Here is a 25,985-nt window from a genome sequence, read left to right as displayed (position 1 = left end):
CTTCTCAATTGGAAACAGCACAATCAAGTATTAATCCTCCTCTTCCTTAGAGGGCAACATAAACAACTGCAACCAAAGTGTATCCAAGTTCTTAGAAATAATTAGAAAAGGGAGGATAAGGAGCTATAAGTGAAGGCGATTGATTGATGATAGTAGCAAATGCACCCAAGATGTTGGATTAATCGGGATAGGTTATGCCGTTTGGATTGAAAATTATTGTGCACCACTAGCATAGGTGTGGGGTAAAAGAGTGATTGCTATCAATTTTCTATGGAGTGGACTATGTCATGTAGGGAGAGCCCTATGGATAGGATTGCAGATGGTCATTATTTTTCTTGAATTAAGGTGGTTGGTCATTTCTAGAAATTTTAGTGGATTTGAAGGTGTATCCAATGGCAAATGCATGAAAGTCAAATGAGAAGAATGCAAACTTTGGGTTTTAGTTTTTAATTTTTTTTATTTATTTTGCTTTAGGTTCTATTTTACTTTTTTTGCAATGTAGGGCAAGAGCTGAAATAAAAACGAACATCATGCATTTGCACCAGTACAAATGAAATTGTACTGCAAACCAAGGTTTTTAAAACTGGACTGGACAGGGAACCGGTTCCTGGGTTGAATGGTCCGACATTTGGTCTGAATGAATGGCCTGTTTTGACAAAAAAAAATAAAAAAAGGCCAACCATTGTCTGGTTTGACGGTTCGATCACCCAGGTCAACAGGTTTGGCCAAAAAGAGGGTTTGGGGTGAAATGGATGACCGATTCTCGGTTTTTCTGATCCAACCATCTGGTCCAGTCCGGTTTTGAAAACACTGTTGCAAACAAACCAGGCAAAAGAACAACTCACTCATATGCATAAATTTCGCATAAAATCTCAGCCCAGCTAAATGCTGATAAGGTTGAAATTCTTGGTTAAAGCTGGGGTTACAGAAAATGGCAGGGGTTTATATTTAGACAAGGGAGCTATCATATCTCAAGTTTCTTTATACATTGTCCTATTGCAAGATACAAAAAGATGCAGCTTAACCATTCCATATGACTTGTAGGTAATCATCAAACTGCATGTAAATGTGTTAACTGTGAAACATAATGTACAGACTTTTTACAGACCACAACTGGAGATACAGAAAGCAATTGAAACAACCGCCCATTTAGGGTTATGGGTTGCTTCAGAATGCATCTAAACTGCAATTTCTTTGGTCACGCTCCACTGGGGCTGCACTTCAGGGGGTTCAGTCAGACTTTTCTTCTTCCTTGTTTTTGAAACTAGAGGATTTAACTTCACCCACCTCATCCCCATCCCCATCCCCATCCTCAACATCAGCACTGCTATTTCTATCAGGAGAAGGAGGGTTTGAGTCATCAGCATCTTCACTAGGAGCTGCTAGATATGCGAGAGCTGATACAACATCACTTATCAAAGGTCTAACGCTGGCTTCCTCTTGAAGACACATAGCTGCAACCGCAAGAGCTTGGTAAAGACCCTTAACGGGGTAGTTCCCTTCAAGCAATGGGTCAGCCATTAGTGTAAACTTCCTTCTGTCCTTAAACAGTGGTTGTGCCTGCAAAACATGAACATGTACCTCAGTTATCCAGAAAAAGGCTCATATCAAATAGAAAGAAAACCCACTACTACATGAAATTGTAACCCACAAATGGCATGGATGGAACAAATTGAAAAGAAAAGTAAATAGAGTTGATCCTTGTTTTCCCTTAAAGTAAGAAAGTTGGACACTTACTTGTCTGTAGTTAAGACATCTTTCAATCTCAGCCATATGGCATCATTTTGATTTTAGTATCAGTGCTCACAGACTAAGGTAAACAGTTATAATCGGTAAAGATATTTTAATTTTGGCATGAAGTGTTTACTATATGGATAATTAATAGCCAACTTCTTAATTCATGGTTCTTCTAAAGGGAAGTGAAATCTCTGATATTTCATATATTTTCACTCTTAAAAGTTAATAAGGATATGATATTAGGAAACAAGCATCAGTGATGCAACAACCAGTGGTATATTTTCAAGAAAAGAAAAACAATTATAGTAGCTAGACTCTTAATGAGATAGAATTCTTTTAGGACTATCATAAGGAGATAAATCCGTTAGGTTATGTTTGGTTTGATAGAAAATAAGAGAGACAGAAAGTTGAGGGAAGGTTCTTAACAAAATTTGTGAAAAAGGACTTCTTCTAAACTTATGTGTCTCTCTTATTTTCCGTCAAACCAAGCACAGCTTTAATTTATTCAGTTTATGCCACTAATTATTGTTTGTCAGAGGTTGGACTATCAATTATTAGCATAGCAGATATGACTGTTTGAAAAACTAAATTCACTGGAGGTACAAACCCAAATAACAAGGTTTTGTTCAGCCGTAGGTCTTGAAGTATCAATAGCTCTTCTCCCTGTGATGATCTCCAGAAACACAACTCCAAAACTGTATATATCTGACATTGTTGTCAACTGTCCTGTCATTGCGTATTCAGGTGCACAGTAGCCATAGGTCCCCATGACTCTTGTGGAGACATGACTCCTGTCACCTGTAGGGCCTAATTTGGCGAGCCCAAAATCAGAAAGTTTTGGATTGAATTTTTCATCCAATAATATGTTCGATGCTTTGAGATCACGATATATTATTGGGGGATTAGCAGTGTCATGCAAGTGTTCAAGCCCTTTTGCTGCACCTTCAGCTATTTTCATCCTTGTAATCCAATCCAGAGGTTTCTTATTTGGTGGCAAATCTGCAAAAAAGTAGCTTACTTAAAAATGACCTGAGACAAACTTTATCAAATGAAATATTTGAAAAAAGCAGGAAACATAAGGTGCTTTACTAGTCTTGAGTAGACAGAAGTATGCTTAGCCAATTGCATGAATCTATTTCATGGCTACCACACAGTAGAGATCTTACAGTCGTCGACCTTGTAATTGCAATTAGGTTTGTTTATATCCAAATCCTAGATTTCTTCATGATATAAGAGTTGCAGAGGCAAAACATAGATTATTGGAGCATACCAAGAAGGTGACCTTCCAAAGACCCCAATGCCATGTACTCATAGACTAACATCCTATGCTGACCATCAGCACAATACCCAATTAAGTTCACAAGGTTTGGATGGTGGAGAAGACTCAGCATCAAAACTTCAACAAGGAACTCTCTGTTTCCTTGCAATCCGTTTCGGTCAAGTTGCTTGACAGCCACATCCTGAACATGATGTATTATCAGTGAAACTACTTTGATAAATCACTTCATTTTATATGTGATCTAGTGTGAGAAGGGAGAGTAAGCACCTGGTTAGTACTCTCAATCCGTCCTTTATACACCCTTCCAAAGCCACCTTCACCCAGTAGGGATTCAGGCTTGAAGTTCATAGTTGCTGCAGCCAGCTCATTGTAAGTGAAGACTTGAATAGTGGCTTCCCCATTTCCCAATTTAAGTATTTCTTCTGCCATATTCCTCTGCCTATCGCTGTCTGCATAGCAATAATATATGTAAGAGTTAATCCAGATGAAATCATACTCTCTTTTGTGTATGGTTTACAAGGTTCCTTACCTTTACACATGAAAATGGGAATCACTAACATAGTAACAGGTTAAGGTATCGGTCTGGAAGCTGTAAGGAACGAGATAATTATTTTTAGTTTTGCTTAACAATAAAAAACATAGTGTTATCACCTAAAATAGATTCATAATAAACATATTACTAATTGATGTTTTTTCTGGATTTGTTTGGACGGCAAATCCCATTTTAATAATATAGGTTTTATGATTTCAAGTTCTAGGAAAAACTCAATTTAAGTGATACCATTTTATGTGGTTGTTGAAATGTCCCATGATTCATCTAAACCTGCATATATAGAATTATAAACAGAACCATGGACATTGAGGGGATGTACATAGAAAAAAGAAAGAACTAATGGAGATTTCATAGCCATCTTAAAGAATACATAAGATTTAGTATTGATCTACTGCATATTTGTATTTTTTTCTATTTGAGAAAATAATATATGACCACGACGACGATGAACTAGGAGGAATGTTGACCATTGTACCAAAAGAAAAGGGCCTTCTCCCCATATCAGAGAGGGACACAACCATACGGGAATACAATTCAAGAGATGAAACCTAACCTAGGCATATTCAGACAGATAAAATCAAACACTTTAAACAATACCAGAGAGGGCAGCTGCCACTAAGATTTAGATAATACAACCAGTTTTGTATACCAAAAAGAAAAACTGCTTCAACTTCATGATTATTTGATAGCACAAGCACAATTATATTGCTAATCAATACAAATTAGTAGACCTAAAAATCAATTTAGAAAGGGAAATTGCCTAAAACTCACCATGAATTTCAGCATTCCTCTTAAACTCACCACGACTTTTCAAAATGTCTAAAACTCACCATGTCACTAACTTGACATTAAACAGACTAATGGGCGTTAATATATTACCATTTTAACATTCATAGAAAATATAAAATATACAAAATAAATTAATGGGTGTTAATATATTACCATTTTAATATTTAGACATAAAAAAGGAAAAAATTCAAAAATAAATTTTCAAATATAAAATACATAAAAACATAGAAATTACAAAAAATATAAAATATTATAGAAATTGAAAACAAAATAAAAAAATATTTTCAAATTATATAAACTATATAAATTGAAAAACAAAATCAGAAATAAAAATTGTAGAAAAAAACTAAAAAAATTGGTCACAAAAAAAAAAAACAAGAAAATTGAAAACTGAAAAATACCATTTTTCCTCTAACTCACCATTCAAGGGTACTTTGGTTATAAAAATTGTTATTTATGCTGACATGGATACTTCTGTTAAGAAGCATTAATGGTGCACTAATGGAAGGTGAGTTTTGGAAAATAAAAACTTACTGACATGGTGAGTTTTAGACATTTTGAAAAGTTATGATGAGTTTAAGAGAAATTTTGAAAACTCATGGTGAGTTTTAGACAATTTCCCATTTAGAAAAGGTAGTAATCATTCAATGCTTAGAATTTTGTAGAGGAAAGTTTCAAACTCATTAGGATGAAAGTAAAGTGGATCAAGCACATTTCAAATTCATTGACAACCGTCTGAAATGAAGTTAAAGGGGGAAAGTTTGACATCATACTGGATCGAAAGGAAATAGTTGCGATCAAATTGGCTAATACATTCCCTTCTTTAAATTCCCGCTTGCTCTTCTTCTTGAACGACTTGCAGTTGTTGTCGACTTCTTCTCCAGCTTCATCTCCACCTCCACATCCACAACAAGGGAAGCAATTCATTTTCCTTTTCCCTCTTCGCCTTCTACTCCAACCCACGCAGATTTAACTACCATAAAAAACCCTAATCACTAAATCAAAATTGTCTAATAGGACCCGTATAGACCCGTATAGACAGGAAACGATCTAAGCCCAAAACAACATGAAAGCAGAGCGATGAAGGCGAGAAATGGAAAAAATCATTTGCAATTGGAAACTCAGAAGGGAAGCACCTAGAAACCGGAAAACTTTTGTCCAGGAAGAACAAGTTTTCTGGTTTCCGAGGAGCAAATACCAGTCACCAGAGCGTTCGTGTTGCTTAATCTCCCCAATCCCATTGAACCAGGAAAAAAATGGCTTTGACACAGCAATTCTGCTAAATTTAGTCACCCTAGCTTTTCTAGAGAAAAGACTAAAAAAATCCGTTTTCCAAGGAACAGGCGGGCACCGTTCCTCCTTTCCCTTCTTTTATAAATTAGTTACGGTTGAAGGAAGGGATAACGGTCATTGAGCTGAAGTTGGATTAACGCGGCAAAAGTGTATTTCGCCGCGAGATTGCCTTGGATTCCAATCCAACGGTGGGTCCAGCAGACCTAGTTTACGATTTTACGTAGTATTTTTCAATTGAAATTTCTTACCACGTGTCTAGATTATACACGTGTCTTTTTCAACTAAACCCACGCAAAAACCTGGGCTCAGGAAGTAAATTCACAGTAGCTCAGAAGTCAGAAAAAAATGCATCGTTAATGGCGGTTTTCAAGTCACTCAAGACGATCTTCAGAAACCCTAAATCGCGGTCTTTTCTAAGTTTGTGCGCATCTGCAACTCCATTTCCATTTCCATCTCCATCTCCTCCGCTCTCATCGGTCTTCTCGTCCTCCCCTTCGTCCCCTATCTTCCCCGTTTCGTTGAATCCGTTCTCGTTCGCTCTTCGCCTCACTTCATCCCACTCGAGGTTTCTTTCCCCGTCTTGTAAATGGATTCCATTTCCGGGACCCCTTTTTCTGTCTTCTCCACCATGGAAGCTTTCTCAGTCTGCTACTCCTCTATATCTACCTGGCCAAGTCGTTGTGGGAAAGAAGTCTCTAAATCTCATTCATAGGAGCTTTCCTATCAAATTAGGGTTTGGTTCGGTTATTCCCCTTCCGGATTTGGTAAATGGGATTGATCAAAAGAAGTTGCTGAGTGGAGATAAGATCGGTGGAAATTTATCCGAGGGCTTTTTTAATTTGCCGAATATGATTTCTATGAGCAGATTGCTTTCTGGTCCTTTCTTGGGATGGTATGTTCCCCTTCTCCCCACCTCTGCCTGTAAGTATTTATTAAAGTTTGTCTCTACTTACGCACATTGCCGGTGAAGGGTTTGGTTGTTATATGGGTTTGGGAAAGGGAGGTTAAGCTGTGGATTATACAGACTCTAATCAGGTGCCATTGATAAAAGCTAGAAATTTACCATTAGTGATTGGTTCGACCATTAGCATCTCTAGAGATGATTCTATCTAATTCAGAAGTGAAAGGAACATTATAGAAAAGTGTGTCCTGGTCTACAAGATTGAAGAGCAAGGAAAAGAAATTAGCTTCTTGGTTTTGTTTTGTTTTCCTTGCTTAGTTTCCCTAGACATATAAATCACCTCATACTTTTCAAATTAGGTTCCTGGAATAGGAAATTTATTCAATTACCATATGTACTGTCAAGGGTTTTCAACACCCTAGGATCGTCAGTGTGTAGTAATATTGCCTGGCACGTAAGCCCGTCAGACCACTGACACATGCCTGTTATTCATGGTATATTGCTGAGACAGGTTTCATACTTCTAACAAATCCAAGTGAAGGGTCTTCCAAACGATCTCTGGATTGCTGAAACTCTATAGATGCGGTTGTGACTGTTTATCATATACGAGCTACATTCCATGAGCCCTCCCCCTGCACGCATGCGCACACACAGAAAAAAAAAAGGATTTGGGGAGTCAACGGATATACTTTCATTTTAATTTTTATAATACATTTTTATTTTTGTATGACAAATAAAAGTCTATCCACCATAAATCTATTTACATAGTTATCCACTGGAATTGGAGAAGGGAAGGGATGATAAGGTCAGTGAACAAGGAGATTGAGGGGGAGGTGTATTGCCGGCAATAAAGCTCTTTGCTGGCATTGGTCCAAATGGTGTTAAAAAGGTCAAAGGAGGTGTATTTCCATTTGCTCCAAAACATTCGAACTTGACACAAGTCAATCTCTCGGGGATAGGGTGTTGGTGATTACAGAGAGGGGAAGAGGGGCTTGGTCCAGAATCTTTTTTAAAGAAGATGAGGTAAGCTGGATTGTAGGTGCTTTGGAAAAATTACTAGAAAGCCATAATAGACTTTTTGAACCATTAAGACGAGCGGACAGGGGAAGGATAACCTCATTTTCAGTTGCTGAAAATAGATGGGGAAGATACATAAGGCTAAGCCAGTGGGAAGGAGTGAGAAGAATGAGAAACATTTGTATTCCTGAAGAAGCTAACACTTTAGGGTGGGAAACGATGTCAAAAACATTGAGTTCATTTCTCGCCAAAAAGGAAAGACCAGAAGTTGTTCCCCCCTCGACAGAGGAGTTTCTAGTCTTAGAGAAAGGAAGAAGCAGAGTGATGGTGGTTGGAGGAAGAGCTTTCATATCCGTGGTCCATAGACTTGGTCTGTTTGGAAATTGGAAGACAACCTTCATATGTACCAAGCCAACGGATGTAAGTTGGAGAGATGTGGAACTGGGCATTTCAGCAAACCTGCATTCCCTGATGCTGTTAACTCTGAAACCCTTTGAAACAAACAAGGCGGTGGGGTTTTCCCCGTCAGAGGAGACAGTCAGCAAGTGGACGAGGTTGGGATCTGTGTATGTGTATGGGAAGAAGGTGTTGATTGATCGGTGGTGGCTGAAAGTGAATGAAAACCTTGCAAATCTGAGTTTTGATGGTTGGATAGTGATACACGGCCTCCCCTTTCATCTGTGGACAGTGGAGACGTTTAACCTAATAGAAAGTCTTTGTGGAGGACTGGAGGTTATTGACAATTGCACGAGAAATTTCCAGGAGCTTCTGTTTGCCAGGACTAGGGTGAAAGGGAGAGAGTGTTCACGATACCTCGAGTAGTTCCCATTCTTGATAGAGAAGTTTGGTTCCACTGTTCAATCGAGGTCGAAAGGAAAGGAAGAAGAATGAGCCTAGGGAGGAAGAAACTGAGTCAACTTACCAACCTGAGCCCAGCACACATGGCAAGTCAGGGAGAGTCACATTGCCACCTACTAACCAGGTGAACTTGAATGGAGTGCACGATCAACCTGCAATAGAAGAAGTTACGTTGGGAAGAAGCAAAGCCAAGTGCAGTAACTGTTTTAGGAAGTTTGGTGGTAACGTGGAGGAAGCTTGGGGAACAAAAGGAATGTCCACTCAAAATTTAAATTTTAAGCAAAAAAGCTGTTCAAGGAGAAAAAGAAAGCTGGAAGCATATGAGCAATCCCAACAAGACCTAACCTGAGAGGGAGATCTGAGCCTCTTTTTTAGTTCCTGACAGACCTGAGAGTTTGGGCCAAATAAAGACAAAAGCCCATTTTGTTCAAGCTGATGAGATCGACAACCCCCCTGCTACTCCTCTACTCTCTGGAGAAGGCTTTCCTGAAACATCTCTCTCTAGTGGAGGACAAGTTAGGGGGGTCAATCGCCCGCCCACACCATTAACTTCAGGGAGCTCAAGTTCGGAGAGGGGAGAATTGGAGGTGGAGTCTGATTCAGAGTTGAGTTTGTATGAATCCGAAGCATATGTTGACAGTCAGGAGGTAGCTCTAGAAAGAGTTCAAGTATTGTTCAAGAACAGAGGAAATTGGGGAAGTATGGATGTTTTGAAGCCAATACAGCTAGTTAATCCTGATTACGATCAATCTGAAGACATACACCGAGAGAAAGGAAGAAAGCTGGAACTTGCGGCAAACACCCTTCCAAGCTCTTCGATTGACCCCTTAGTTTGTGACACTTTAGCTATTTCTTCTCCTGGTTTCTCTACCTCTGAGCCTCACTCCAATCCCCTTGTTTCCTGTGTTTCAGGTGAAGGTGGCATTCTATCCCAGCTGCTGGCAAGTCTCTGCGATCAACTCAATTCATGAAGAGTTGCAAGATAATCAACGACATAGAGAACAGTGGGCCAGGCTCGAAGCAACAGAGAGAGATAAAGGGAAGTAGTAAAGGAAAGAAATCGGAAGTAGGAGGGAAGAAAGGGACAAACAGAAAGCTCCAAAGACTTTGATGGGGTTTTGTCGACCAGGGAGTAGGACCTGAAATCAGTATTAATAAAAGGTTAAGTAAGGGAAAGGCTGTCGTACACAAACCATGAAGATCTTGAGTTGGAACGTAAGGGGGCTGGGAGGGATTATGAAGAGAAGCTTGGTTAAGGATACCCTAAGGAAGGAAAACCCCGACATAGTAATTTTACAAGAAACAAAGAAAGAAATCATTAACAGAAAGTTAGTTAAAGCAATTTGGGGAACCAGAGGAAGAAAATGGGCAAATTTCCCAGCAACGGGAACAATGGATGGAATTCTTATTGTTTGGAAAGAAGAGGCGGTTACTAGATTAGAAGTAGACAAAGGGAAGTTTTCTTTTTTTATCCTGTTCACAAACATTTCTGACAGGAGCAATTGGATTCTGACAGGAGTGTATGTGTCTAATTCTCCATCAAAGAGAGGAAGATTATAGGTGGAATCAGATTCTTTACATGAATCGGAGGACTTGCCTTGGTGTGTAGGTGGTGACTTTAATGCCACGAGGTGGGTTAGCCAAGCAAGGGATAGGGAACCTATTATTTTGGGCTAATTTTTAACTTTCCTCCAATGTACTCTGTTGGTGGGGAGTTAAGACATTTTACCTCCCCCCTCTTGTTGTAATTAAAATTTCACATAGTTTCACATCATTAATAAAGTTTCTTGTTACTGATAAAAAAAAGAAGCATGAAGGAGTTCTCGAACTTTATTGCTAGACACAATCTTAAAGACCTCCCTCTTAGCAACGACTCCTTTACCTGGTCTAATATGCGGGAGTGTGTGGTAAGCAATAGACTGGATAGGTTTCTTATATCCAATGACTGGGAGGAACTATACCCCAACTGTGTGCAGTCTATTAAGCCCCATTGGATATCTGATCATTGGCCGGTGACTCTACAGAATGAAGTATTCAGGAAAGGAAAGGCATCGTTCCAGTTGGAAAAGGTGTGGATTACTCACTAGGACTTCCAACAAAAAGTTTCTAAATGGTGGAAGGTATGCAAAGTGGATGGTTGGGCAGGATTTAGGTTTCATCAGAAGTTAAAACACTTAAAAAGGGAATCTAAAAGTGTGGGGTAAAGAGGAGTTTAAAAAGTTTGTGGAAGACAAAAATAAACTAACTCAAGAGCTAGATGATCTGGACCAATGAGAGCAACTGGGGACTTTGGATGAGGAGGGTAGAAGCAGAAGAGAAACTATTAAAAAGGATTGGGAGAAGCTTATAAGAAGGGAAGAAATCTTTTGGAGGCAAAGGTCTCGAGTGAGATGGTTGAAGGAATGAGATAATAATTCAAAGTTCTTTCATAGTTATGCCTCAGGGAGAAGAAGGAAAAACTATGTCTCAAAGCTGAGAGTGGGGTAGAAAGAGACAGAGGACAAACAAGAAATTTCAGAACCCATAGAGCAGTTTTTCAAAAGTTAGTTTGTACTCAAAAGACTGGTCCTGTAGGATTCCTTTTAATAACTGGGAGGGACCTAAGTTGTCGGTGGACAAAAAAGTTGTGGCTAGAAAGAAGCTTTGAAGAGCAAGAAATTAAGGAAGCAGTGTATGGATTCCCTATCATTTTCTTTCAGTTGTGTTGGGATACAATCAAGTCTGATCTGTTGGAGGTGTTTTCAGATTTCTACATTTTGGCCATCATGAATAAGGTAACAACTTGACCTTTATCGCTCTAGTTCCAAAGAAAGAGGGGACCTTGGAAGTTAAAGACTTCAGATCTATCAGTCTGGTGGGGAGCTTATACAAAATTATGGCTAAAGTTCTTGCGACTAGACTAAAGGAGGTGCTGAAAGATTTAATTTCAAGCAACCAATTTGCCTTTGTGAAAGGGAGACAAATTATTGACAATATACTTGTGGCTAATGAATGTGTAGAAGAAAGAAGACAAAGTGGCAAGGTAGGGGTGGTAATCAAGCTGGATCTAGAAAAGGCCTATGATAAAGTGGATTGGGACTGCTTGTTGGAGATTCTAAACGTAAGAGGCTTTGGAAGGAGATGGGTGAGATGGATTAGAGGTTATATAAGTTCTGCTTGGTTTTCAATCCTAATAAATGGAGAGCCAACCAGCTACTTTAATGCAGACAGGGGCCTGAGACAAGGGTGTCCTCTCTCCCCCCTATTCTTCACTTTGGTAGCTGATATCCTCAGTTATTTACTTCAAAAAGCAAGGGAGAGAAACCTGCTGAAAGGGTTTGAGGTAGGTAGGGAAGAAATCCAGATATCTCACTTGATGTTTGCAGATGACATATTCTTGTTTTTGGAGGTGGATTGGGAAAACATCTCCAACCTAAAAAGGGTATTAAACATTTTTGAGGTGGTGACTGAACTTAGAATTAACTTCAACAAAAGCAGTATTGTAGGCATAAATGTAAATGACTCTCTGCTGGAAAGGTTCAAGGAGCTGTTAGGCTGCAAATTGGAGAAACTTCCTATCACCTATTTGGGAATGCCTCTTGGTGGGAATCCAAGGAGTCAAAGTTTTTGGGATCCAGTGGTAGAAAAATGCGAGAGAAGACTGGCTACATGGAAGAAAAGCTACCTGTCAAAAGGGGGTAGACTCACTTATCAAGGCTTCCTTTGCCAATTTGCCAACCTATTACTTGTTGGTTTTCAGTATCCCGGGCAAAGTAAAAAAGTAAGATTGAGAAGCTTCAGTGGGATTTCCTATGGGAAGAAGGCGGCGAAAAGAAGGGTCATCTAGTTTCATGGAATCAGGTTTGCAAGCCCAAGAACCTTGGTGGTTTGGGGCTAGGACATATCAAAGAAAGGAACTTAGCTCTTCTTGGAAAGGGGTTATGGAGGTTCCCCTTGGAGACAGAAGTGTTGTGGACAAAAATCATCAAGAGCAAGTACGAAAGACACGCCAATGGTTGGGATAGCAAGGTCCACCCAAACCGAGTTAAAGCGTCTAACCCATGGAAGGGTATTTCTTCTGTTTATGACCTCTTTATTGATTTTGTAAGATACCGGGTGGGAAATGGGAATAGAACCAAATTCTGGACTGATTTATGGTGAGGAGAGGACACCTTTGCAAACTCCTACCTTAGAATTTTTAACCTGCCTTGCTCCAAAGAAGCCAAGGTAGCCTATAGCCTCAGCCATCTCCCTCAGGAACCAGTTGGAATCCGAACCATAGAAGGCCTCTAAGAGAGATAGAGCTTGCTGAAATAGCAAACTTGCTAAACTCTCTAATTGAGGCTTACATCCCTCCGGCCTCCCCTGACCAAAGGATCTGGAAACTTAATCCTGCCGGAAAGTTCTCAGCTAACTCCTTTTTTTTAAGGCTCTAGTTTCAGAAGATCAGATCACTCCCTTCCCGGCCAAGAACATTTGGGAATCACATGTTCCCCCTAGAGTTTCTTTCTTTGTCTGAGAAGCCTGCTTAAAGAAAATAAATACTTGTGATTTAATTCAGAAAAAAACTTAGAGGAAGGTTATCTATCTCCCCTCATGTCTGTCCTCTTTGCCTTGGTGATGGTGAGACAGCTAACCACATTCTTCTCCACTGCCCTGTCACGAGGAAGGTTTGGTGTTTCTTCCTAAACTTAGTTGGTTACAGCTGGGTTTTCCCTGAGAAGGTAGTGGACCTCCTGTGGCAGTGGAAAGGCAAAGGTCTAGGAAAAAGAGGAAGGGTATATTGGAGTACAGTGACACATGCAGTTCTTTGGGGTATCTGGGAAAAAGGAAAAACAGAACCTTTGAAACAAATTCAGAAATGTGGAAGACCTAATCTCTTACATAACTTTCCTCTGTAACCTTTGGGTGGTTAATTCTGAAGCTTTCAAAGGTCTGTCTCTAAATGACCTCCAAAGTAACCCTCCAGTCATCTTGCAGTCCTCTCCTAGATCTGAGTCGACCATGAGAAGCCTTATTAGGGAAGATGGTGGGATGATCCTAAACTTTGATGGTAGTGCCCAAGGATCTAACGGCCAAGCAGGTATTGGTGGTACCAGTCTTCTGTGGGGAGAGGGGGATCAGCTGGGCTTATAGTGGTCCGATTGGGAGAGATGATGCTACAAAAGCAGAGTTCTTGTCAGCACTAACAGGAATATGGCTTGCTAAACAGCTAGGTTTTTGCTCCTTAACTATAAAAGGGGACTCTGCAAATACAATAGCCTGGCTAAGGGCTTGAGATATCTTAGAGTCATTGAATGTAAATCTGGTCTGGATTCCCAGGGAGCAAAACACCGTTGCATACAGCCTTGCAAAATCAGGGGTTTTTGGGGAAAGTTTGTATTAGTGACTTCTGCTTACCTCTATAATTCTGCCTCAGCTGCTTTAGCTTGTAGTACATTCTCTTATGTACTTGTTCCTGTTTTAATTCAATAAAAGTTACCTTTGCTCAAAAAAAGGGGCTGGTTCTTTTAAACAAGTTGGGGGCCTGTTGTTTGGACAAGGATTGATAGGTTGGGTTGATATTGTGGGAGGGTTTAAGGGTTTGACGGGTGATTATGGGTGTTTTCTTGTTTAGTTTTATGTCTGTTTTGGGTGATCTCTCATCACCTGGTGGTGTATACTATTCTTATGTTTTAATAAAATTTTCTTTTCTATTATCTTGAAAAAAAATCATGAAGCATTCATATACCGAGTAGCTGTTTCTAGATGTTCAAATTTTTGCTGCCAATCAATTTCCCAAAATTATTTTGTAATAGGCTATAGCATTGAAGGTTTTCACCCATTTAAACTGTTAATAAAAACATCTAAATAAATATATACAAACATATAACAGCAAAGTAACAAATATCTCTCTTCTTTCAAGACACTGGTTTTGATTGCAATAGATTTATTCTTAACAAATTTGTGATGCAGGATGATCATAAACGAGTGGCATCTTTCTGCATTTGTGGGGTTGGCCATCTCTGGAGCAACTGACTGGGTATGGACTCAACATACATTATTTCAGATCATGGAGTAAATAAGGTTTTACGGAATGTGATTTTGATTCCCTATGTGAGTTTCTTTTGTAGTTAGATGGCTACATGGCTCGGAAGATGGGTATTAACTCGGTAATTGGGTCTTACCTCGATCCTCTTGCTGACAAGGTCAGTATTAAAACTTTCACGTTCTACCTAGTGGTTTTGACCAATTAATCTGAAATTTAGTTGGTACATTTCTCGAGTCACATGATTGATAGCATTTTGTTAATTGTTCTGTATTCTGATGGTACAGGTGCTGATTGGCTGTGTTGCGTTAGCAATGGTGCAAAAGGACCTCCTCCACCGTGAGTAGTCTAAATATATGTTTTTTATTTGGTGATAATTAAGTTTTTGAAAGTACATTTATAGGGGCCGATAAGTAGCTTGATGGCTCTGTTTAAAATATGCCAATGATATTGGGCAAGGTTGTTTGCTTTACTGTTCTGATCCATTAATATAATTCAGGGAGTCTGAAAATCTGTTCTAACTTTTCACTTTATTTGACTGTTAGATGTAGTCCAGTAGGTGGTATACCTCACCTCCTAAACCATGTTCTAGTAGAGCTATTTCTGGTTGTGGTTTTCCAGTGTTTTCTCTCCTTAACAAATTAAAAACATAAATGCCCTTAGCGTGTGATTTCTCATGTTGATTGCTCCTTGGGTGGCTTATAGAGGGTGCTTCCAGTATCTGGTCAGTATTTCATGGTCACCATATCCTCGCCTCTCAGTGGGTGGTATATATCCCAAAGTAAGCTGCCTAACTGGTATATGGATTAGTATGGACTTTGTTCAACCTCTAGTCCTCTTTTTTCCTGGGAAAACAATGCATGTCTTCCTGACCAATTAATATTATTTTTGTGGTATTTTGCATATTTGTGTTTTTTACGAGGATCGATCTGATTATGATTTTTGTTGTGAAGCTGGTCTTGTTGTACTTGTTCTGTTCCGTGATGTTGGTCTTATCAGTGGTGCAGTCTATAAAAGAGCTAGTACACTGGGTTGGAAGGTGAGATTACTAAATAAAAACATGAAATCTGGTCTTCTCAAATTTTGATATTGCTGCCCTTGCACTTCTAATCTTTTTCCTTGTGTTAGTGGGAAAGTTGGTCTGATTTCATCAACCTCGATGGCATGCGTCCACAGAAGGTAGAACCCCTATTCCTGAGCAAGGTAAACCTCAATCCCAATTCCCTTTCTCTTTCTCAAGCAGATCATTTAGGATACAATGTTGATCATGAATCACATTTTTAGTTGCTTTTATAGCTTGCATAGTATTTCATCACAAATAATGATTTGGACAATTGTATGCTTCACAGAATTTAAGTTTTAGCATCGCGGCTGTCTGTTACCCTTGTTTTGTAATCAAAACATGTTTATGATGCTTAATTCTGCCAATCTATGAGAGCTTTGATCAGTCCCTTTGGGGCTTTTTGTATCAAGAGCTTTCCTTTTATTGTATGTTTCTTTCATCATGAATAAATTTACCATACCTTTTTTCAAAAAAAAAAAGATTATGGGGTGGAGGAACCTAAAGAAAATAATATTTTAATTCAGAGTACTGATGTTCTGTGACAACTTAAGATTCTCCTCGGCAAAATAGTAACATGACAAGTAATGAGTATCCAGATTGCCTTACTATCAATTGAGCCTCAAGTTAATTTCAACCTTCACCAACCAAAATATGAAGTCGCAGACTAGAAACTAATTAACAAAATTAGGAACAAATTGATAAAAAAACCAGGAACAAATTGCTCATGCCATCGGAGCAGGGCATAGTGGTCCTATAATACACTGCTTTCAGTATTAAATGCAGCTTGAATAGAAGAAAAATAGCTTCCTCATTATTCCTTTTCTTTCCAGAGCAATGGGCATCAACATCATACATTTCCATCCATGTGCTTGCATGTTCAATCCTGCATATTCATTCAGAAAGAAAAAAGAAAGTAAATATAAATAAAGTGATTTTTTACTTCTTTCGACATTTTACAGATGAAGAAAAGCACAAAATAGGAAAAAAAACTTTTGGGTAAAAATGATAGGTTTGCCAGGAAAAAAAAGCTCATAGATGTATGGCAAGAAAATGCTATGGTCTCCAATTCCCCTTTCCAACCCTTTCCGGTCTTTGATGTGTTTTAAACCTTGTCAGTTATGCCAAGTGATGGGGAGAAATTCTAGTTAAGAAGTAATTAGGTGATTACTTTACATGTGAGAGTTCTCGTTAACTTGACAAGGAAAACCTGATGATTGAGTTGATTTGGTGAAGTCATGAGCCATCCATGAGAGCCAGTAGGCTATAACTTATCAGCTGAATTGGTAAATTTGCTTGGTTCCTTATTCAGGCATGCATTTTGTGGCAGGTCAACACAGTCTTCCAGTTGGTCTTGGTGTCTGCTGCTATTCTTCAACCAGAATTTGGCACCCCAGCAACCCAATCATGTATAGCATACTTGAGGTAATATAATTGATGCATTTGTTCTATCTAGACTCTTATTCCATTTAAGGTATCAGAGATGAATAATCTCATCCCTCAAATTTGACAGTTGGTTGGTTGCTTCAACGACGGTAGCATCTACAGTAGCCTATGGAGCACAACACATGCGGAACAATTCAGCATCAGTTGCGAGGGGGTCATTTTCAAGGAGCAGGTTCCACTGACCTGAAACCTATTCTGTGCATTGGAAGAGACTTAGCTACAGCCAAAAACAGATTTTGAGTTTGACGCCAAGAGAAGGTGTGGTGGTGCTGGGATTTTAGACTTTGGATCATATGATCCACATCTAAACAGAAAAAAGCAGAAAATGCAATATCCTTGAATAATAAGTCCCATGAATTAATTTTGGTTTGAATACCAGCATTTCTTGCAATCTGGAATCATTAATGGAAGGCTTATGTTAAAGCATTCTTGAAAGCAGCATTCAACAGCGGAAACCGGACAGAGAGCCCGGTCGTTATCGTAGAAGAAATAATTACTTCTGGAGCAGAAACCGGGGCGCAGAGGTTGAAGATACAGCATCTTGTTGAAGTCATGCTGTTTAGAACCTTTTGGTGTAGATATGAGAAATTGAACTTTGGTTATAACTTATAATATATGGGACCTCTCTCTCTCTCTGTGACAAGGTTCATTAGTCTCATTTTGACGCTATTCTGTTTGTTAATTGTCTTGGAGGTCCGCTTGCTGTAACTCTGTATCGTATATGTGAACACATCTGCCGTTCTTTTGCTTGCCATCCATGTGGGCAGTGTGGCTATTCGTTGGTGATCTGAAGTGTATGAAGGAGTCAAGCATGCTGAAATTTGACATATAGATTGTAGGACTACTGGGTTTAATCAAAAGAGGTGAGATTAAAAAAAATCCGAACGGTTTTGTGTTCGTCTCTGTCCAATCCAAAGACGCCTACGGAATAATTTGGAAGTTTCTGGATGGGAAAATTTGTTTTTGTGATTTTGGTGTACTTTGGCGAGGTCTACGGTGGCTGTATGATAGAATTTGAGGAAATCCTATCGGAATGATAAAGCTTCAACTTCGATCGCCAATGGCAAGTTGTGAGAAGTTTCCCTGTCTGCTCGCTATGTGGTTTCCCGAATGATCCCCCAATAAATGGAGTTAGAGGTTGCGCCATAAATGATTATGCTTACTATTCCAATCAATTAGCTGAACGCTTAATCTGTTCAGTGGGTTGTGGAACCAACGATGAGGTTTCACGTTAATAATAAATTTATGGGCCCTGTAAAATGATTATGCTTACTATTCCAATCAATTAGCTGAACGCTTAATCTGTTCAGTGGGTTGTGGAACCAACGATGAGGTTTCACGTTAATAATAAATTTATGGGCCCTGTAAAAGATGTGGATCCCACATTTAAATATTGACATGAAACCTTGGTTCCACGGCCTGATGAACAGCTAAAGCATTTAGTTAAACCTTGTTCGGCCCATTGTGTCTATGTTCCATACCATAAAGAAAAATTATAAAAAGGGAAATTATTTAAAACTCACCACGACTTTTTTAGCATTTCTCTTAAAATTCTTCATAACTTTTCAAAATGCCCAAAGAATCCCATGTCAGTGACTTTTTGTTTTCTAAAACTCAACATTCATTGGAGTACCATTAGTGTTCATTGATAGAAATTGTCCACGTCAATATAAATACATTTTTCATGATCAAACTGCCCTTAAATGACAGTACAATAGTGGGTGCAGGTATAGCTATGAATTCTTACACTAGCACACGGAAATTGGATGTATCATTGGTCAATACAATAGTGGGTGCTCTTTGAGAAGCTATGAACCTCTTCTTTGAGCTTCGAACTGCACTGCATGATCCAATGAGGGTGGATCTGAAGGCCATTTACCATTCTTTGGGCCGCTGGAAATTGCATCAACGATGAACTTGGCAAAGAGCCCTGACTATGCCTTTGAGCGCCGAAGATGGATTGGCTCAAGGATGATGAACTCCATTATGTTGCTAATCTTGATGCAATTGGCTTTAGATCTTACATTTCTAGGCCACATCATATCAAGATGTGTAAGGGAATTTGCATTTGAAGTCATCTATGGTCGAGAAAAGGCATCCAAATAATTCGATACAGAATCTAACAAAGACAAGGATGACAAGGGAAGATTGAGATGGTGAGTAGTAGTGAGATGCGGATTAGATATACATGATGACCAACATGGTTGGAAGAGTTCAAGATAACGGAGATTGACTCAGACTGAATCATACTCTCATCACCACTTCTTGATGATTGAATACTTCTAATGTTACTGGAATCCATCGCTCTGGAGAGTTTTAAGAGAGCAATAAAGAGAAGAGAAGAAAATGGTAGGAAAGTTGAATGTGTAAATGAGAAAATGTGTTGCAAAGGTGGTAGGGATTTTTATCGATTACAATCCCAATTAAGCAAAACCTGCAAAAGAACCCATGAAGTAAATCAAGAGAGATCTTCTAGAAAAGGTCAATAGAGAGGAAAACTGATTGGCAGTGAGAGAATCTAGCTTGTCGGGTCCTCTGTTTTACTTGCATGGATTTAGTTCAATCTTGGGGTTTTTTGAGAAAGGAAAAGAAGTGAGAGAAGCGACTTCAACTCACGGTTCCTCTTGCCGGCTCCTCTGTTGGGTGGGGTTCCACTCTGAGTTTGAGGGCGCTTAAGCACCCATCTTACAATATTCCACCGTCACAACCACCAAATCAACAATCTGCTTTTGTCTCACTGGCAATACGAAAACAGTCACCACCATCAGATACCAGCATTCATTTCTTCTCTGGAAGTGATTATCTTCTTTGTCTCAAGCAATGTTAGAAGATGCAGCGGCGGTGAATATAAAATAAAGGGTAAAATAATATTCTCCCAACATCCATTGGTTTATTTAACGTCAAAATACTGACACAGGGTTCTTTGGACGTTTTGAAAAGTTGAGTTTAAGAGGAATGTTGAGAAGTCATCGCGAGTTTTAGACAATTTTCCTTACAAGAAAATTAAAGATAACAGAAACCCCGTTAATTTTGCATGAGAAAATCATACATTCATCATCCAGAGTCAACATCTCAAACTGTTGGCGTTGCATTTCAAGGCATCTTGTAGCCTTGATTGGTAATGGAAACTCCGGTCCTGAATTGAAATGCAATCAGCAATGCCTCGAGAAGATGTTCAGGGTTCAGGCTAGCAAAGGATTGTCATCAAACCAAAATGAACTATTCTAAGGCTCCAAATCTTCAAACTACGTTATTCTGGACTAGAAAAAAGTTCTCGTAAATATTTGACAATCTGCAAAGGTGAACTCCTTCCTGTTTGACATTTAAGCAGATCCCATCAATACTTGTTTCTCTCTACCAGTGGATTATCTCCGTAAGATCTGCTGCAATTCTATCCACACATCAATATAACTGTATTTTTAAGTTCTATGTGAAATATAAAAAAGTGTAAAAACCAAGCTACAGAAAGCAATATAAACAAATATCGCAGTGGTCAACTCCAAAATTCATTGCAAATGCCCAGTTCCAGTACTGTAAACCATGTCGCAAACAATAATCTGGAGGAAATATCGATGACAAAATTTGCTACAATAGTTCTTTTTCATGTTTTATTTTGACCTTCATCTCCTTATAGATCATTGATCATTCATGGAACCAGTGCATACTAAATCATCCAAAACAGCCGTATGCATATATACACATAACTCCTAATAAAATGGACCTGAATTCATGCCTGTCGAAAGCAGCACCAAGGAAAGCTCTTCATAATTGGATAAACACAAGACCAAAATTCTCAGTCTTTAACTAATTAACTTTTATTCATTAGAACTATTAGTTCTCCTTCAAATCAAACAGTATAGACAAGGAACAATAAAACTCTTAACAGTGTTCTTTTTTTTTTTGATAGGTAACTCTAACAGTAGCTCAAATCAAATCAACCTAGTCATGACTTGCATCAGATAAATTGCAAAATAAATAAATCATGTGAGAAACATTTGATTGAAGTTTTTCAAGCGGAAGACTCTTGAGGAAGACGATGCAGGTGAAATGGCTCCAATGACAATCCAGAGACCCAGTCACCTAACCTCTCACCATCCACTGCAAGTGCCCACAAATGCTCATAAAATCCAGTTTAGTGCCATAGCAATTCCAGTCACAGCACATCATTTTAGTTGCCTCTCATGTACAGGAATAAATAGTTTAGCTTCGTAAGTTCAAATGTTAGTTCTACAAGAAAATGGACAGAAGTGATGCCACAATGGTACCACAAACATGAAGATCTCTCACTTCATTGACTTTGACAAAATGGCGTGAAAAGGCCATCATCCAAATCAACAATAAAGCTATTGTTTCATTTTCAGCTTTTTAACTCTCAACTCTCCAGTCATGGTTATAATGGCCTTCATAGACTTAAAAAGAAATAAATGATACAGCTGGGCTCGGGTAATGAATGATTAATCAGGAATTTTCTATAAATGTACTGAATTGATAAATAACAAGCATCGGGCCGTCCAACCAGAACCTAGTAGATTTTCCTGAATTTTCAAAACCCATTCTTCATATCTTTCAGAAAATTGAAATTCATCCAGGTTTTAGAGACCAAAAGGGTTTTCACCAACGCATCTGGGTCATTGGTGTAATTTTTCTTTACAAAACAATTCAGAGAAATCACTTTTGTGTGTGTGTGTGTGTGTGCGAGTGACAGAAAATTGAGCCACATTCGTAATTGTGTATTTTTATCCCAGTTCTTTACAAGTTACAATCTTATCCTTTTTTTAGTAAGTAATTACAAGCCACAACCCTATATTTATCTATTTTTTAATAAAAGATTGTTGAAAGACACAAGCAATTTCTTTTTATCTTATGTGCCTGTGGCCGCAATTGGAGGTGGTTACTCGTCTCATTGGCTCAAGGATTGCAAAGAGAAGTTAGTTCATTAGTTGTCCTCCTTTGGAAAGGAGAATTAAATGGGACAAAAGGATTGGGTTTTCACCAATGCAAAGTTGCACCGTTGCACATTCTCTCATAAATATTACGTGAATCTTGTCCCTTTTGGTAGTTCAAATAAGATGAATCTCCAGATACCTTTCAAAAGAAAAGAGAAAGAAATAAGGATGCAACTTAGGCAGGCTTGGGTTCAGCGTTTGTTAAAATTTGAAGGGTCCTGGCTCCAAGGGCTTGCACCAGATGCAGTGTACAATTTTTCAAATCAGGTACCTGCCTTGCACCCCCTAGAAAGAAAAAGAAAAGAAAAGAAAAACATGTAAAAGAAGAAATCTCTCCTTCCCTTTTCTTCTTCTCCAACTACTCTTGCCAGAGGTGAAAAGAAGCAATAGCGTTTAATGTTTGTTGCAAGTCTTTCTTTTGGCCCCTTTTTAGGCTGGTTTATAAAACACCATAATGGTGGATTAAAATACAAGATAGGACTGTGGTGCAGTATTCAAAGATTCTAAGTTCTCATCACTTTCTTTTCTTGGCTGCCAAAGTGAAGAAAAAATAGTCCAGATAACCTTGTTTGCAGAAGATGCATCTGCTCTAGCCCAGCCCAATATGTATGTATCTATGCATGTATGTGTGTGTGATAGTTTGTATATATTATGTTTTATTTTATATTATATACATTGTAACATATATTTTATACATATGTAATATGTCATTTGGTATAAAATATTATAATATTAAATATAATGTAATATAAAGTCATAGGACCAAAGCTCGGCCAAGGCCATTATCACCCCTTTTCCTGTGCATTGAATACACACATAGAAATGCATAAATAATAGATAGGCAAAGGCCACTCAGAAGGACTCCAAGGAGTTAACCTAGTGCCTCCCCTCTACCAAAGGGTGTTGTTCCTAGGGAAGTTTCTTTGATCATAATATATAATCAATTTTTTTTTCCAATACTTCCTATTGCAAGATGATCAACTTTATGGATGATCAGATTTAAAAATTCATGGAGTTTGATGTGACATTCACCCTCTTTTTCCTTTTTATTTTTTACTACCCTTGAGGTATGTAAGCTAAATAACCAATAGGGATCAAAAAGAACATAGGAGGGTTTTTTAAAAATTAATAAACAAAAGGGACTGGGTCTGGTATGGATTTAAGAGAATGAGAAAAACAGCCTACACATTTGGTGAGCAATTTACAAGGGCAGATTAGAGGTGTAAGAAGGTCATAGCAATTGAAACAAGGAAACAATCCCTAACATTTCAAGATAACTGCATAGGCTTAGAACAGAAGCAACGAAAAATGAGGAACATCATAGAGGATAAAAGGGGAACTAAAGAGAACTAGGGGAATCAGTGTGTAATGGATAGAGGGTAAGAGTAAGAGATAAGAAGGTCAAATTGGAATCAGTAACAAAGATACACAAGATGCAATAAATAAATATCTAACTGGAAAACCTAATACAATCAGCACCATTAAGTTCCTCAAGGAGCCGGCACCTTCAAGCTTAGTGTTGACATCAAACCATAAAAATTGTAAGAAGAATTCAACTCATTAATTCTCTAGTGCTTTCACCATCGGAAACTGGTCATTACAACATTGACAAGACTTTTCAATTAGACGTCAGAAGCAATGGGAGATTCACGCGCAAATCCTACTAAGAAGAGGGAAATCGAAGGCAACTCCAAAAAAAAAAGGAACACTGTTTGCAAAACTTAACAGTGGAGTGGAGATATTAATCTTCTTAATAAGTGCAATTAAATGGAAGAACACTTGCTAACAAAGAAAAGAAATTCAAATCTACCAAAATCTAAATGATTTTCTCAATCACTATCAAATCTTTAATTTTTTTATCAGTACAAATCTTCAACTAATTTGATTGAGAGAATCTCCCAATCAGCCTATTGGCTCCACTTGAGGGACAAAGTAAAAATATTGGGCTTGTATGAATAGGCCTAAGTTCATTGGTCATAGGCCCAACTTAACAAAACTTAGCTTACAAGTGCAACTTTATAGGCTCATCATATTGGGCTGGGTTCGTGTGCATCTGTGAAAACCTGATTGGTACTCCATAGTGACAGTCACATGAACCAAGGAAAAAAAAGCATGGATTTGACTTTCCTATTCTAAGACTAGCTCCACATCGCCCTATTACTCCAAGGAACATCCCATACACAACCACAAAATCTAGCTGTTTTCTTTTTCTTTCTTTCTTTTTTTGGCAGGGGGGGATTTCCTACTATCATGCATGATTTCATGTTATTGTAACTTCTAACATTCAATGAATGTAATACTGCTGCATATAAAACCATAAAAGTGCTAGTTTCAAATTTAATATATTTAACATGTCCTTGCGAAGAGTTAAAAACTAAAAACCTTGAAAAATTCAGAAGTATAACTTTTTGAATTACACTAAAGAGGAAAATCAGAAAAAGATTATGATCTTAAGATGAACTGTTACTAACATAAATCCTAATTACATTAAAAGGAGGAATAGAGAAAGTGACGAGTCATGAACACAAAAAACAACATGGTCCATTTAAAATATCACCCTTATCTCTTGACAGTTTCAAAGAACGAAGATAAGAGAACTAAAAGAGAATCTTCTCAAAGGCTACAGTTTCCAGGCAAAATCTGTTAAGACATTCATTCACCTCTTATTTCACGGCATTACTTTTACTGTGGTAACCCTTCTTCAATTTCCTCCCACATATTAGCAGTTTTGCCGAACCTCTCTTTCATCTGTCCAACAAGCTCTCGTGCCTCTTCAACTTTGGAACTGCTTGCAAGCCCATTCACAAGTGTTTTCATGGTCGTGAAGTTAGGAACCCAATTCTTGGCCAAACTATCCTTGCAGAGCTGGAGTGCAGTGTCAAAATCCCCTCCTTGGCAAAGGTAATAAATCAGAGTAAAGTAGCAATCACTCTGTGGGACACACCCCTTCCCACTCATATCCTTAAAAAGTCTCTTGGCTTCCTCCAAGTCCCCTTCATTACAGAACCCATAAATTAGATGGAAATAAGTATTCGTATTTGGCTTCATACCCCTTGCTAACATTCCATCAAATAATGCCTTAGCCTCAGGTGATTTCTTCATTTTACACAGACTTTGGATTCTAATGTTATAAGTACTGACACCCTGATGAACATCGTGCTTTTTCATCAATTCTAACACCTCGGCAACATCTTCGTACTTCTCTTCTTTATAAAATCCCGCAAGCAACGTCCCAAAAGAAGTTGCATTGGGTTTACAACCCTTCCGACTCATCTCAGCTAAAATAGAATAAACTGAACTAGATGAACCCGACTCACAAAATGATTTAATAACAGTATTGTAAGTATCAATGTCAGGAGTAATTCCATAGGCTCTGGGGAATTCAAGGAAAATTCGACTTACTTCATCGTGCTTTTTAGCGACAATGCAAGCAAAGAGGAGGGCGTTGAGAGATTTGGTTGATCGAGGAATACCCATTTCGTCCATTTGCTTGAAGGTGCGGATGGCGTGATCGAGCATTCCAGCTTGACCATAAAGGACGATGGCATGGGATAGAAAGCGCTCATTCTTTAGGTCCGAGCGGGTCTTTAGCTCCTCAAGGAATGACCGGATGCCCTCGAAGGAGTTCGACTCGGTGAGTTTGGAGATCGCAATAGAGAATGCGATGCGGTCGAGATGGAGTTCGGGGGTGAGTGAAGCAGCGCGGCATATGTCGATGATGCGTTCTGGGTTTTTCTCAGACTTGAGAAGGGCGATAGCGGCCCGAGATTTTTGCTTGCTAGTAAGGGGAGTTGTGGAGTCTGGACTTAGGATCGATGAGAAATGACGCCGATGGAGAAGAGAATTGATTCGCAGGCGAGCAAAGGAAGCCATGGGCTTTATAGTCGGCTTTCTGAGACGTTGATGGTATACACAAGTGAGATTGTCGGTATACACAACACTTCACAGTTCGACCATGGAAGTAGCAGACAGTGTAATGGTTAGGGTTTTGCACCGGGTTTTACTGAAGTAATCGGGACTCAAGTGAGATTGTCGACAGCGAGATCTTTCTCGGAATAGAACGCCTAAAATCCATCCTTCAAAAAATAATAAAAAGCGT

General features: G+C 38.7%; 3 protein-coding genes across 8 annotated transcripts; 1 reads left to right on the top strand and 2 right to left on the bottom strand.

Moving 5' to 3' along the window:
* Positions 1-947: 947 nt before the first annotated feature.
* On the bottom strand, positions 948-5,699 carry LOC148875421 (putative serine/threonine-protein kinase PBL23). 2 transcript variants are annotated; one of them, XM_088964678.1, is made up of 6 exons: positions 5,132-5,597; positions 3,546-3,605; positions 3,284-3,465; positions 3,008-3,197; positions 2,345-2,736; positions 948-1,560 (listed from the first exon to the last, which is right to left on the bottom strand). In XM_088964678.1, the coding sequence occupies exons 2-6, from the start codon at positions 3,574-3,576 to the stop codon at positions 1,231-1,233; spliced, it is 1,125 nt and encodes a 374-aa protein (XP_088820804.1). In that variant the 5' UTR covers positions 3,577-3,605; positions 5,132-5,597; the 3' UTR covers positions 948-1,230. The 2 variants fall into 2 exon arrangements, with proteins under 2 accessions (XP_088820804.1, XP_088820803.1); XM_088964677.1 differs by lacking the exon at positions 3,546-3,605 and having other exon boundaries at positions 5,132-5,699.
* A 248-nt stretch (positions 5,700-5,947) lies between these two features.
* Positions 5,948-17,694, top strand: LOC148875420 (cardiolipin synthase (CMP-forming)-like). The gene is made up of 8 exons (XM_088964679.1): positions 5,948-6,543; positions 14,362-14,428; positions 14,520-14,594; positions 14,722-14,773; positions 15,388-15,473; positions 15,563-15,637; positions 16,825-16,919; positions 17,008-17,694. The coding sequence occupies exons 1-8, from the start codon at positions 6,008-6,010 to the stop codon at positions 17,120-17,122; spliced, it is 1,101 nt and encodes a 366-aa protein (XP_088820805.1). The 5' UTR covers positions 5,948-6,007; the 3' UTR covers positions 17,123-17,694.
* A 2,249-nt stretch (positions 17,695-19,943) lies between these two features.
* PPR336 (pentatricopeptide repeat 336) lies at positions 19,944-25,966 on the bottom strand. Of its 5 annotated transcripts, none has more exons than XM_088964672.1 (2): positions 24,547-25,966; positions 19,944-20,320 (listed from the first exon to the last, which is right to left on the bottom strand). In XM_088964672.1, the coding sequence occupies exon 1, from the start codon at positions 25,757-25,759 to the stop codon at positions 24,569-24,571; it is 1,191 nt and encodes a 396-aa protein (XP_088820798.1). In that variant the 5' UTR covers positions 25,760-25,966; the 3' UTR covers positions 19,944-20,320; positions 24,547-24,568. The 5 variants fall into 5 exon arrangements, with proteins under 5 accessions (XP_088820798.1, XP_088820801.1, XP_088820799.1 ...); XM_088964675.1 differs by having other exon boundaries at positions 19,944-20,252; XM_088964673.1 differs by having other exon boundaries at positions 19,944-20,331; positions 24,547-25,960.
* Positions 25,967-25,985: the final 19 nt, after the last annotated feature.

Source organism: Nelumbo lutea, chromosome 1 (genome assembly GCF_056320005.1).
Source record: "Nelumbo lutea isolate HS-2025 chromosome 1, American lotus-T2T, whole genome shotgun sequence".
Lineage (NCBI taxonomy): Eukaryota > Viridiplantae > Streptophyta > Magnoliopsida > Proteales > Nelumbonaceae > Nelumbo > Nelumbo lutea.
The sequence above is the reverse complement of the archived record's forward strand: the minus strand, read 5'-3'. Positions and strand labels throughout refer to the sequence as shown.